General features: G+C 37.4%; 1 protein-coding gene across 1 annotated transcript in view; it reads left to right on the forward strand.

Moving 5' to 3' along the window:
- Positions 1 to 14,316, forward strand: part of LOC105215248 (uncharacterized) — an 88,104-nt gene that overhangs the window by 61,087 nt on the left and 12,701 nt on the right. The window contains exons 2-7 of the mRNA XM_054226501.1: positions 6,074 to 6,165; positions 11,128 to 11,371; positions 11,453 to 11,662; positions 11,723 to 12,142; positions 12,207 to 12,926; positions 12,988 to 14,264. Coding sequence (XP_054082476.1) covers positions 6,074 to 6,165; positions 11,128 to 11,371; positions 11,453 to 11,662; positions 11,723 to 12,142; positions 12,207 to 12,926; positions 12,988 to 14,264 — 2,963 coding nt within the window. The remainder of the gene's footprint in view (positions 1 to 6,073; positions 6,166 to 11,127; positions 11,372 to 11,452; positions 11,663 to 11,722; positions 12,143 to 12,206; positions 12,927 to 12,987; positions 14,265 to 14,316) is intronic.

Here is a 14,316-nt window from a genome sequence, read left to right on the forward strand (position 1 = left end):
ATATATGTAATGTATCTTTCCGTGCTTAGTTTAAAAAAGTAGAAATTTTCATATCACAGTTTGAGTAATGGCTTTTAAGATGCAAGTGCCTGAAAATAATGTAAAATCTCTCATTCTCCAAAAATTAGCTATAGATTTCCACTAACCCTTACTTTCTCCAAATTATTTTCTTCCAAATTGTTGAATACATGAAGTTGATCCAGTATTCGCTAAGCTCAGCTGACTTTCTGTTAAGTATAAGTCAGCATTACCCATCTATATAACTTTTCTTCTATTCTTTTTTTTCTATTCTTCAATTGGTATGAAGAAAATATGAAGGACTTCCCTTCATATATATATAGGTATAGGCAAGGATTCAAATTAGATTTTATTATTTTATAGATCCATATATCGTTTATACATATAAGAAATTGATATTTATGCTCTACTTTGCATACAGAATATATATATAATATTTTTAAATTATTTCAACTGATTTTACAAGATTAAGACTTTCTTCTGCCCAATACACAAAAAGGGAGACCCCACAATTTGCGCCAATTACCGTGGGATAAGCCTCCTCAACATCGCGTATAAGGTTCTGTCGAGCGTATTGTGTGAAAGACTAAAGCCCACCGTCAACAAACTGATAGGACCTTATCAGTGTGGCTTTAGACCTGGAAAATCAACAACAGACCAGATATTCAGCATGCGCCAAATTTTGGAGAAGACCAGTGAAAATAGGATCGACACACACCATCTCTTTGTCGACTTTAAAGCTGCTTTCGACAGCACGAAAAGGAGTTGCCTTTATGCCGCGATGTCTGAATTTGGTATCCCCGCAAAACTAATACGGCTGTGTAAGCTGTCGTTGAGCAACACCAAAAGCTCCGTCAGGATCGGGAAGGACCTCTCCGAGCCGTTCGATACCAGACGAGGTTTCAGACAAGGTGACTCACTCTCGTGTGATTTCTTTAACCTGATGCTGGAGAAAATAATACGAGCTGCAGAGCTAAATTGAGAAGGTACAATCTTCTATAAGAGTGTACGGCTACTGGCGTACGCCGATGATATCGATATCATTGGAAACAACACCCGCGCCGTTAGTTCTGCTTTTTCCAGACTGGATAAGGAAGCGAAGCGAATGGGTCTGGTGGTGAACGAGGACAATACGAAATATCTCCTGTCGTCAAACAAACAGTCAGTGCATTCGCGTCTTGGCTCCCACTTCACTGTTGACAGTCATAACTTTGAAGTTGTAGATAATTTCGTCTACCTGGGAACCAGCATTAACAGCAATAACAATGTCAGCCTGGAAATCCAACGCAGAATCACTCTTGCCAACAGGTGCTACTATGGACTAAGTAGGCAATTGAAAAGTACAAAAACCAAACTCTACAAGTCTCTCATCATTCCCGTCCTACTTTACGGTGCAGAAGCTTGGACGATGTCAACATCCTATGAGACGTCACTAAGAGTTTTCAAGAGAAAGGTTTTGCGGAAGATTTATGGTCCCTTAAACATTGGCAACGGCGAATATTGCAGACGATGGAACGATGAGCTGTATGTGCTCCAGCTCTGAAAGTATTCGATGCAGTACCCGCTGGTGGAAGCCGAGGAAGAGGGAGACCTCCACTCCGATGGAAGGACCAGGTGCAGAGGGACCTGGCTTCGCTTGGTATAACCAATTGGCGCCAAACTGCCAGATGGAGGGATACGTGGCGCGCTGTTCTGGACTCGGCTATAACCGCGTAAGCGGTGTCTACGCCCGTCAAGAAGAAGAAGAAGAAGAAGACTTTTAATTCGAAGTATCCGACTTGTTTTTCTCTTCTTCTGTCCGTTACGGTATTACTCCGCTCCATTGTAAATTTCAATACAAAAGATATTGGACTATAACTATTCAAGACCCTAAATATTGAACAAAAAGAACACACTGCCTGTGACTGATTTTTTTAACAAAAATATCTCGATAAATTCAGAGGAAATGATTTTTTTTTACTCTGCCTCTGTGCCTCTGTGCTAAAATGAGCAAAATCGGTTGAATACTTCCTTCAGACTCCATATATGTACCTATGGCATATAATGTAGCTTAGTGGTGAAAGAGAGGGAAATTGGTGCAGAAATTATCCCAGCCCTCATATACTATATCTACTGATTTTCGTTATTCTAGTGAACTTTATGCTGAAAATATACGTCAAATTGTGTATCTTAATAGAATTAAATAAATAAATTGCAAGAGTTTCAAATGTTAGCTCTTCTTTAATGATTGATTATACCAGTCTATTACCAGTTGTGTATTCGATTCACTACTCGCCGAAAATCATCCAACAATCATTTTAATAGCATAAAGAAGCTGTATTTCGATTCTAACTGCCATATCAAATGTCACCACAACATTTACTACGAAATAAAACCAGTTTGTATTCCCCAAAACATTCTCCAATATCACTCATAAATAATTCACTGGTGTATCACTAACATTCTAAACCTAAATAATGTGCTATTTGTTTATGCTTATGTGAGTACGAGTTATGTATTTGGTTGCCCCACAACTTGGTGATGCAATCAACCGAAAACACCAAAATGTAGCGTTCACTTAGCGCGATTTGTTTACCCCACAACTTGGTTGGTGCGGTATATATTTAGGCACGAGTATCTGCTAAATCCATATTCACACACCAATATTGACACGCCGCAAATACGCTAATTAACATTGAGAATGGATTATCAAATCACGTTATTTTGTCAACGCTTATACATACTGATCAACATATTTTTGCATATTTATAAACTGTAGTAAGAAAATTAAAAAATATAAAAATCGAAATCAAATAAACTAGTTTTAGGCATTATCAATGTTTTGGTTTGTTGGAAAAAAATAAAAAAAAAAATAAATAAATTGTATACAAATATTTGAAATATTTGTTTACTAATTAGCGACTGTTATTTACATACTATGTTTTGGTTTTGAAAATTATAATAACATAGTAGTTGGGGTTGTCTGCAAAGCATGGCAATTTAGTGAATTTAGAGCAAATAAAAAATATAAAAAATTAAAAAAAAAATAATATTTTCATGGCTAATAATAATTATGATGGCAGGATTTGGTGTTAGATGAGCTTAATTTAAATAATAATTTCAATTTAAATATTCATTAATATTGCTAAAATGTTATAAAAATTAAAAATTGTTTTTAGTGAAGTTTGTAATTTCAAAAATATTTTTGTGTCACCCTGTATTACCTTAACTCTTTGTAGTGAATTATAAACCTATTTTTACGCGCTCTCGTCTTTAAATTAAATTTCTAAATTGCAAGTAACTGCTTTCATAAAATAATTTTTATGAGTTCGTGCTTAATTTAAATTATATGAAAAAATAACAACAACAATAATAAAATCAGTATGCCTGTCAATTTTAAGTGAGATTAACGAATAACTAATGAATTAATGAACTAAATGAAAATATTTTGTATATATATACAATATATGTATATACCCGTTTAACACGCGCCACACAAACAAATATGTTAATGATTTGTACAATAACAACCACACGAAAGCCATTAGCTAGCAGCAAGTGTTTACCCACACGCCGTGCCTGCCACGTGCACTAAAAACACTCGATGATCTCAATTATTGACTAACTAGCATTGAATGGCAGCAGCAATACTCGTACTACGTTGTAACTATTTCTCTAATATTTTTTCTATATTATTACAATGTGCTTTAATTTCACAGTCTCACCTGCCGCACTCTCGCTTTACTCGTTAATCTTTCAACTTCTCTCAACTACCTGTTTGCACAATTATAGCTTCACTTGTATTATATGTATTCACCACGCCTCTTTTCCCCCCACGCGCTAGTTATGTTTGTTGTGCAACAACAATAACGCCTCAAGTGTAGCACAGCACCTGTTAGACAAGATCAAGGTGAATCTTAATAGCACATTACGTATACGCAACGTCGCATCGCCGACAGTTCAACCGAGTCATTGAAAATCATCACAGTTAATGGCGGTGAAGTACATATAATATACGAGTGTATCGCATTACCCACTGGCTATTGAAATGCATGAATGAGTGGCTGAATGGCTGAAGGCTCGAAATACTCGTAATATGGCTTTGGGAGCTAACAAATGAGTTGAATATCTGTGATTTCATATGTGTGTGTTTAACCGTGTGTGTGCAGCTCAGCGCATCGTCTACATTACATCTTCCAATTCATTGCTGGCATATCGCTGTTTGCGCTGTAATCGATGCGAATTGTGCGCTGTGGTTGTGTGACTTTTATGAATTGCGTAGTAAAATTGAGTTGTAAAAAAAAAAACAAATAATTTTAAAATAAAAAAAATATAAATTAAAAGAAGTAAAAATAAAAAAAATTAAAAAATTAAAAAAATAAAAAAGTAAAAAATAAAAAAATATAAAAATAAAAAATTAAACTTGTAGCAAACAATTTGTTAACACATGCCTCAAGTGATTATTCAATTATTTATTTATGTGCTTGTACGAGTACTGTTTGCCTGACGGCTGATGTCAACTGCCTGTGTGTGGTGAGAGGCAAAGTGGCGACTGTTGCGCTTGCGCATGACGTAGTCCCGCAGGCATGCCAGCGTGCGAGACAAGTCTTCCGTTGTTGTTTGTTTAGTGTGTACGTGATTTTTCTGTAGTATTTGCATTGATTTATTTATTTGATTTATTGTGGCTTCGGTTAACATGAAATTTAAAATCGATAATTTACGTAATTTTTTGCAATCATTTTTTAATTGTTTTAGTCAATTAATTCATTTTGAACACTTGGAATTTGCATTTAACGTATTTTTATCACTGATGTAAATTTTGTTTTGGCAAAATACGGGGGTTTTATATTTTTGTCGAAAAAAATTTAATTTATTTCATGTAATTTTTTAATTAAATTGAAATACAGTATACTCTCGAAAAGTAAATTCTCAGAAAGTAAATAATCGCGGAAAAGTTAATCACCTTTAAGATTACACATGCACCTCGAAAAAGTAAATTTTTTAATTTTTTACTTTTTTTTTTTAATTTACTTTTCAGAGAGTGTGATAAAAAATTCGAAACGCAGCAAGCAGAGTTTTTTACGATGTTGCAAAAAAACACTTACTCTCTTGTTTATCGCGTCTTTTTAGTAAATAAACTCTCCTACTTGATCCACTGGTTTAAAAATGAAAACGATGCAAATCAGGTGTCAGACTTTTTGTATTGTCGGACAAAAATGGTCAGAAAATATTTTGCAAAAGAAAAAAAACAAAAGAATATTCAAGATTTTTTCTCTTCATAGTAAATACATATGTATGTATGTAAATGTAAATATGTTTTTCATGTAAATCCATATGTTTTATTGAAGCAAATAAATGAATGAATTTTTTAAGTTTAAAACAGATAATTTATGTATATATTTGGAAAAGTAAATTATTCGAAAAAGTAAATTACCCAAAATACCAATCGATTTACTTTTCGAGAGTATACTGTAATACATTTTTTGATAAATTAAATTAAATTGAATTAATTTGCAAATAAATTTTTTGAACGATTTTTTTAATAACAAACCAAATTTAATTTAAAAAAATTAAACATTTGTACTTACTTAAAATAATTAATTTTTTTTTTAATATTCAACATTTTATATTAATTTTTTTTATAAAAAATTTTTCAAATATTTTTAAAATATTTAAAATGAGGCACTAAACCTAATTTCTCATAAATGAAACTCATATATATTAGAAGCTAATTGAATTACAGCTTTTGATTGACTTAACAAATCGAATGAATTAGAAATTTAAATGAAATTTTTGTTTATACAAGCAAATCATTTACAGTTGCAAATACAAAGACATCTAAGTATCACTAAGTTATATTTCGTGTAGATACACTACACTCTGCCACTCGTCAACGGCATCGATTGCAATTTTCGTTTTCCAAAAACCAAAGAACTAAAAACCAAACAAAAATTTACCAAAAAATTTTGTCCACTCTCATATTAAATTCTTTCTCCGCTCACTTTCTTCTTCAACCACTTTTGATCCCCAATTCTAGCACATTTATTCACTGTTTGTGTTTTCCTTTCATTTGCAGATAAAGCTCAAAAAAGTGCTCGGCCTCACAGTTTGCAGCAATGCCGCCTTGGACGTCTCGCCCGTTAGCGGTCTCTTGGCCTATCCAGCAGGGTAAGTTTCGGTATTTTTTTCACATTTAATCCCACAAAAAAACCAACAAACACAAATTTGTGCCAAATTCTTGTTGTTGTTAGTGTCAATATACGGTTTTTCGTGGATTTTTAAGTGCATATAACGGTTGTTTGCACCACAACCGCGTATCTTTGGAAAGTTTGAAAAACACTTTTTCTCGTTAATTACAACTGCAAGCAGGGAGAGAGAAAGCAGCTCAACCGCAACGAAATGAGTTTCCTCTTTAGTACAGAGTGCAATTTTGGTTTTAGAGAAGCTTATTTTTAAACTTTGTTGAAAGTAAGGGAAAAGTACTTATTCTAGTCGTGGGTTAAATGCGAAAATGGGAAATGCTTTGTGGCCTCATTTTGGTTACTGAAAAGTACTTCGCCGTAGAATTTAATTTTTCGTAAAGGTCAGATTTATAATTGAGGTCACTGAAGAAAGCAAGGAGGCTTTGTTCATAAATCTCTAATAAACGGAATAAGCAGAAAGTTAATATAGGACACTTTGAGTACTTCCCACGTCCACACTTCTTGCCTGCCTTCTTACATTTTCCGCTTAAGTTGCCTTCGAAGATCGAAAGATGATAGTTCCTGTTGCTCTTGTAGCGTTATAAAATATTCTTTCAACAGTGTTTGAGAACTCAGTTGAGTTGACAGTCCCGAAATACGGATTGGCGTCGTTTACGAAAAATCGACTCTTATGAGAACTGCTGCATCAGATGATCTATAGTAACGATTCTTGTTTGCAACAGTCTCAAAAATTTCTAACGATTGATAATTCGATTATTACGAGGAACATTAAAAAGATCTCTTGTAGTCACAAAGTACAGATTCTGTAGCCTTCGTAGGGACTGTTCTTACAAACCAAGTTGATTAATAACCTTCAAGATTTTTAGAGCGTGAAAGAGAGACAGAAAGAGACCACTTCTCCTTCTTCTTGATTATTCGCGGTTTTGCTTATGATATTATGGTGAAGGAGAGAGGGGGCAAGCGAGAGATAGAACAAGAGAATGGGTTCTAACAAGACTTTATTTATAATAACAAAGAGATCGGAAGTACTATCTCAAATAAAAAAAATATTTATACTCTCTTATTGAAGTGAACACACAGATTTAACGCTCTGGAATAACAAACAGACGTCTACAATAAAATTAGATTTCCTTTCACTTTCGCTTTACTTCCTTTTCACTGCTTTATTGCCGGTAGTAAAACTCTTCAAGAAATTCGTTTTGAATTGAAATAGAAAATCCGATTTGCATATAAAATCAGAATTATTTCAACTGTTTGTTTGGAAATGCAAAGGAACTGACCTCTGCATATCCTTGCAATTTATTGCCTTTTTCACCAACAGAACGTGCCAGCATTTCTGGTGAAATAAGCAGAACTAGATAGGAGTGAAAGGTACTTACATACATATATATTTATCAGTTGGTATATATATACAAGTCTATGCGCTCGTGCTTGCAATTTAATTTTGTTGAGCATACTCTCGACTGTTTATTTGGCAGCGGGAAAAAATATATGCGCATCAAATTGAATTTGGCAGCCAAATAGCTATTGAATGCATCACGCTGATTACATTTCACAATAACGACGGAAATCGATGGCTACAACAACAAATGTTCTCGCCGAGCTTATGCTAAGCATAAGTAAATTGTAAGTAAATAGCATGCGAAAAAATGTAATTCAAGCTTGTAAAAGCAGAGAGCTCCAAAACATTTGTAAATTACGCCGAGAGATTTACGCTGAAAATCTAAGTTACGTATACGCCCAGTTGAGCCGCCATCAATTTCGCATAAAGGCAAGGCTGAGTTATTTTCTACTTCAACGCTGTGCAGCCAACCCGGAAGCATAACTTTCTAGCTGAACGCGTACTTTGTCCTTTGCCATTTGTCCTTGATTGTTTGAGACAACATTGAAGCGCCTGTGAAGGCATGACTGTGTATGTGTGTTGTAAAGTAATGAATAGTAGGAGGTGGAGGGCGACTGCCAAATGCGGCTTTAAATACGGGCTGCACAGCTGCATTTGTCATAAATAAAAGATGAATTCGATGCTCAAACTAAGCGATAAGAGTTGACAAGCGAGCGCGGTGCAGTGGTGTGTGGCCTCGCAGCATGAAGGACCATATGTAACCTTCCGCATATGCCACATGCAAACGAACATGAGCATTTGTGGTATGGATGGATTTTGCGCACAAAGTAGCTTTGTTTGGCAGCCTCCACCGATGCTTAATACACTGATACATGTACAAATGTATATATGTATGAAAATAAGTACGTTAAAGCGGACAAAACGACAAACTGACAATCTGAGAATGGCCTGCAGCGTGTTGACAGCTGGCAAACACTTGCAAATTGTAGTGTAAGCTTGTAGTGGAAGAGAGTGAAAGAGGAGGCAACATTTGTCTTTCATAAGGCAAAGTTGTTGGGTGGCTACTTTACAACAACAACCTTACACTGTGGTTGTTGGAATTGTGGCGAGTTGTGTGATGGTTACCATACTCACTGACGGATTGACTTGTAAGCCAGCTTTTGGGCTATTGCGCACAGCGGCGGAGAGTCCTTTTAAAGCTTTCACTTATGCAAACACTTGCTGGGTGTGTTGAAAGCGCGGCCGCGAAAAGCTCATGTTTATTATGTCTTACATATATACTGCCTTTATAAGGGTTTATAATGTTTCATATATGCTGGCACAATAAAAATATGTGCAAATCTTGTATGAACTTGCGCTGCTTAAGCAAACACTAGCGTCAGTGGCTCACTGCAGCAGCCGCAATCGAGACCATAACCCGGTTAACTGCAGTAATAACATTCTTGCTTTATTTAAATTAGTTGGTTGCTACAAAAAGTGAAGAATTCTTTTAAAGCATATTTTGAATGCTGAAATATAGGTTCTTCCGATATACTGAAATTGATTGACGAATATATCAAATAATGGTTCATGGAATTTTTAGCAATTTAGAAATTTATCTAACTAAGTGTTTAGATAGTCTAGGAGATCAATTTTTTCTCTCTTTAGGGTATACGAGGTATGTTAAAAAAGTAACAGGAATTTTAGTTTTTTTAAATAAATATTCATGGGTTCATCTACAATAATGTCTTCACTTTCAAAATGGCCCCCATTTGTCGAACTCAATAAACTCAATAAAAATTAAAAAAAAATTTAAAATTGAAAATTGAAAATTGGACTTTTAGACAACTAAAATTTTAAAAATTCCCGTTATTTTTTGAACATACCTCAAATTAACTGCAGTAACAATATTCTTGCTTTATTTAAATTAGTTGGTTGCTACAAAAAGTTAATGGAAGCAATCTTCATCATATTTTGAATGCTGAAATATAGGTTCTTCCGATTCTGAAATTCTGAGATTCTGAAATTGATTGACGAATATATTAAACTATGACTCATGGAATTTTTAGCTAACTCTGACAATTTATTATGAGAGTAAGGACAAGGAGATCAATTCGTTCCCTCTTTCAGTCTGTATGAGGTATGTTAAAAAAATAACACGAATTTTAGATTTTTTTAATAAATATTTATTGATTGATCTACAATAATGTCTTCACTCACAAAAGTGCTCCCATTCGTCGAAACACTTCTGAAACTCGATCGTGCTTCAAACGTCTATAAACATAATAAAGATAAAAAAATTGAAAATTGGACAACTAAAATTTTTAAAATTCCCGTTATTTTTTGAACATACCTAGTATTAACTATGGTTCATTAAGGAGTGTTGAACATTCATAAATCTTTATGGAAGTGCTCTCGACTAAAATTTATAAAAAAGTCAGAGGTTAAAATCTCCAAAATCTTGGAAATTATCTAATTAAGGGGTTAGGCCAATCCGGAGTCACCCAAAGTATAGACAGTTTATTCTGAAATTAAGGAAAAAATTATTGGGTTTCAGACTTTATTAAACACATCCTACATTCATGAAGGAAACACATTCGAAAGCCCTTAGACCGCATATGTAGAAGGTTTTTTATTGTGAAGGTTTCGAAACTATTTAAGAAAACGAGGAAGGACAGTGTTCGGCCGGAATTGAACTTTAGATGAATATTATAAAAATATTTGCCGATTTCGTAAACTTTTGTTTCAAAATTATTTTCTAAATTTTATTCTTAGCTTAAACGATTTATCAAATTAAATTTGAAAGGGTTTTCTTGAAATAAAGCAACACAAGTTTTGAAAGAATCAGCTTTTAGAACATTTCAACCCTTAAACAGTTGTCCAAATTAATTGCATGAGAATTTCTCCGACGTAAATATGGAAAAAAAATCATGGGCTTTAGGGTTTAAGTATTTTTTTTTAAATTTATTAAAAGCAAATTTACGGTAAAAAAAATAAATGAAAAACTGTTTTACTTTAGTTTCTCCTTCCGACTCGTTGGCTTTACGCTGCTGCGAAAGAGCACTAATTTCAAAACTGTAGTAAAGTGTAAGTAACTAAATGTTTGCTGATAGTCAAGGCAAGGGCACACAAGCTGCTGCGCAACTTTTAAACTATTCCTCATTTTCCGGCATAAATTTGTTCATTTCCTATTTTGCCTTTTTTAAACGCGCTGCGACTTTACTTTCGCTTGCCATTTTTTATGTCATGCCATATCAGTAGCATGTGAATATATAAATTTACTGCTGCTGCTCGGCATTGTAAAAGAATTGTTAAAATGAACTTGCTTCCTGACAGCCTTAACAAAGGATTCGCGCAAGCTTTTGCTGCACAGCAACTGCAACGGAACATTTAATATGCAGCAGAAAGCTGTAAAAAGGGCATTAAGGGCGAACAACAGGGCTAATTAAGTCAGCAGGTGATTTTTTAATGAAAAGGACGGCGCATTAAGTTGCCAACTAGCTTGTAAATAATTAAATTTTAAGTGATTTATGTTTTATTATTTAACATTTGGTCTTCTTTAGCATTTATCATATTATTAACTTTTTCACTTTTCACCTCTTGCAGCTGCACTGTGGTCCTGTTCAATGCAAAGCGTCAAACACAGGCCTATCTGGTCAACACATCCCGCAAACCATTCACATCGGTCGCATTCTCACGCTGCGGCCGTTATGTCGCCACCGGCGAGTGTGGCATCAATCCCGCCATTAAAGTTTGGGAGCTAGACTCGCCGAATGGCAATCTCGAGCACACCACCGGCGGCAATGTGGTGGCGGAATTCTTCGATCACAAATATGCCGTCACATGTGTGGTGAGTTGGTTGAGAATCTCAATATGAAATATACTCTTTCTCCTATTTGATTAAAATATATAAAAAAACTACATCTTTCAGGCCTTCTCACCCACCGGCAAGTACCTGGTATCGATCGGTTCACAACACGACATGATAGTGAACGTATTCGACTGGCGATCGAATCAAAAGATGGCCTCGAATAAAATCAGCTCTAAAGTGTCGGCGCTAAGCTTCGCCGAAGATGGCAGCTACTTCGTCACAGTGGGCAATCGTCATGTCAAATACTGGTATATGGAGGGTGGACGCCGGGTAAGTAGCAAGATCACGGCTTATTGTAACTCATAAATAAACTTTTCACTTTCATTTCAGTACAAGGATCCCATACCGTTGATGGGACGCAGTGCCATATTGGGTGATTTGCGTGACAATGACTTTTGTGCGGTCGCCTGCGGCAAGGATGAGACAAAGGATCGCACATATGCCATTACCCGACAGGGTCATTTGGTGGAATTCAGTTCACGCCGTTTGTTGGACAAATGGGTGCAATGTCGCACGACGAGCGCTAACTGTTTGACGGTGAATGCGCGTTTCATACTCGTCGGTTGTGCCGAAGCCATTATACGCATTTTTAATGCCGCCACATTGGAATATGTGACGACATTGCCGCGTACACATTATCTGGGGGTGGATGTGGCGCAGGGTATACATATCAATCACATCATGACCGTACCACCGCATGCCAAATATCCGGATTGCGTGGCGATGGTCTATGATGAGCAGCGATCGAAGGTCAGTTTGTCGGTTAAAAAGAAAAATATCTTAAATCTAAATTCTTCACTCTTATGTCCTACAGGTCAGTTGCGTGTACAATGATCATTCACTCTACATATGGGATATGCGGGATATAAAACGTGTGGGCAAATCGCACTCTTTTCTCTATCATTCCACCTGCATTTGGGGCGTGGAAACTGTGCCATACAATATGGAGCGCGAGTTGTCGGATACACTGCCCGAAGAGTCGTTTGTTACATGCTCCTCGGACGATACGATTCGCGTGTGGGGTCTTGACGGCTGCACAAACACCGAAAATTATCGTAAAAATATCTACTCCAAGGAATTGTTGAAAATTATGTACATCGATGAGGAAATGAATTATATCAAGGATCAAGATCTTGCGGGCGATAAAAACTCCAATACCGCCTATGATGGTCGCAATGGTGTGCGCTGCATACGAATTAGTCCGGAGTTGCAGCATTTAGCCAGCGGCGATCGTTGCGGCAACATAAGAATCTATAATTTGGCGAACTCAAAACTAATCATGACAATTGAGGCGCATGAATCGGAAGTGCTGTGTCTCGAGTATTCGAATGAGAAAATCGAACGAAAGTTGTTGGCGAGCGCAAGTCGCGATCGTCTAATACACGTGTTCGATGTGTCGCAAGACTATTTGCTGCTGCAGACTTTGGACGATCACTCGTCCTCCATAACTTCAATCAGATTTGTGGGTGCCGGACTCAACTTCCAGATGATTTCCTGTGGTGCCGATAAGTCGATTATGTTCAGGACCTTCCAGGTAAATAATGTGATAAACTCCCCTCAATTCACATATTCTAATTATCTCGTTTTCCCTACAGGGCAATATTTTCCTGCGCGGCACAAACACCTCCGGCAAAACGACATTGTACGACATGGAAGTGGACTCAAATGCCAAACACATACTCACCGCCTGCCAGGATCGCAATATACGCGTCTATGGCACACAAAACGCCAAACACACAAAAACCTTCAAGGGTTCACACTCGGACGAGGGCAGTTTGATTAAGCTCAGCCTCGATCCCAGCGGCATTTATGTGGCCACCTCGTGCACCGACAAAACGCTTGCAGTCTACGATTACTATTCGAATGAGTGCATGGCACGCATGTATGGCCACAGTGAGCTGGTCACCGGGCTCAAATTTACCAACGACTGTCGTCATCTCATTTCGGCCAGCGGTGATGGTTGCATTTTTGTGTGGCAAGTGCCGCACGATATGATTGTCACAATGCAAGCGCGTCTCTCACAACAGCGATTACGTTCTGGCCATGCGCCACTACCACCCCGACCCGGTTCTATTATCGCCACACCGGAGGGCATTATTGTCGAGTCGCCAACACATGAAATGGAGGAGACGGCCACACCACACAAATTCATCGTGTCGCCGTCAATGTTTACCGAGGAGCCAGCGCTGACGCCAGGCTATAAATTCTCTGACGTGGGACAATTACCGCAGTGGGCGAAACGAAAGGCTGCGGCGAATGCGGATGAGAGTGGTGGTGTCTCCATACCCGGCTCAACCGTCTCCGCCATGCAGTCCGCCTCGTCGACGTCCAATTTGAGTTCGTCACCCAGTCAATTAGGTGTTGGTGGTGTGCCGCGTGCGCGTGGCCGTTGGGCACAACGTGGTCCCTTCGACCCGGACGATCTGCGTTCGAATTCGGAAAGTCCTTTGGGCACTGTGTCGTCAAGCGTTGGTGGTATGGGTATGGGTGGCGTTGGCGGTGGTGTTGGTGTCGTTGTGAGTGGCGGTGGTATGGGCAATACACAAACATCCGACTACAATAGCGCATCATCCAAGGACATTATGTACAACCAGACTTACCTCAGTGAAGATTCATCAATTGACTCCGGTATGGAAACGCGACGCGAATTGAAATTCATTGGCAGCAATAATAGCGGTACAGTGCCAACAGTGACCGGCAGTAATGGTGGCACAGCGGCCAATCGCTTGGCACCTGAGAAGCGCAAGCCAGGTCTGCGTTTCGATCCACAATCCAATGAGCATGATGGCGATGTCGAAGATATTTCAGATGGTGAACGCACCAGCTCCGATCACGGCATGTTCTACAACAACATTTCGCCCAGCACACCAACGTAAGTGATTGATGGGAGTTTCAGCAGTTTTTTTTTAATTTATGTGTTTTTC

Source organism: Zeugodacus cucurbitae, chromosome 3 (genome assembly GCF_028554725.1).
Source record: "Zeugodacus cucurbitae isolate PBARC_wt_2022May chromosome 3, idZeuCucr1.2, whole genome shotgun sequence".
NCBI lineage: Eukaryota > Metazoa > Arthropoda > Insecta > Diptera > Tephritidae > Zeugodacus > Zeugodacus cucurbitae.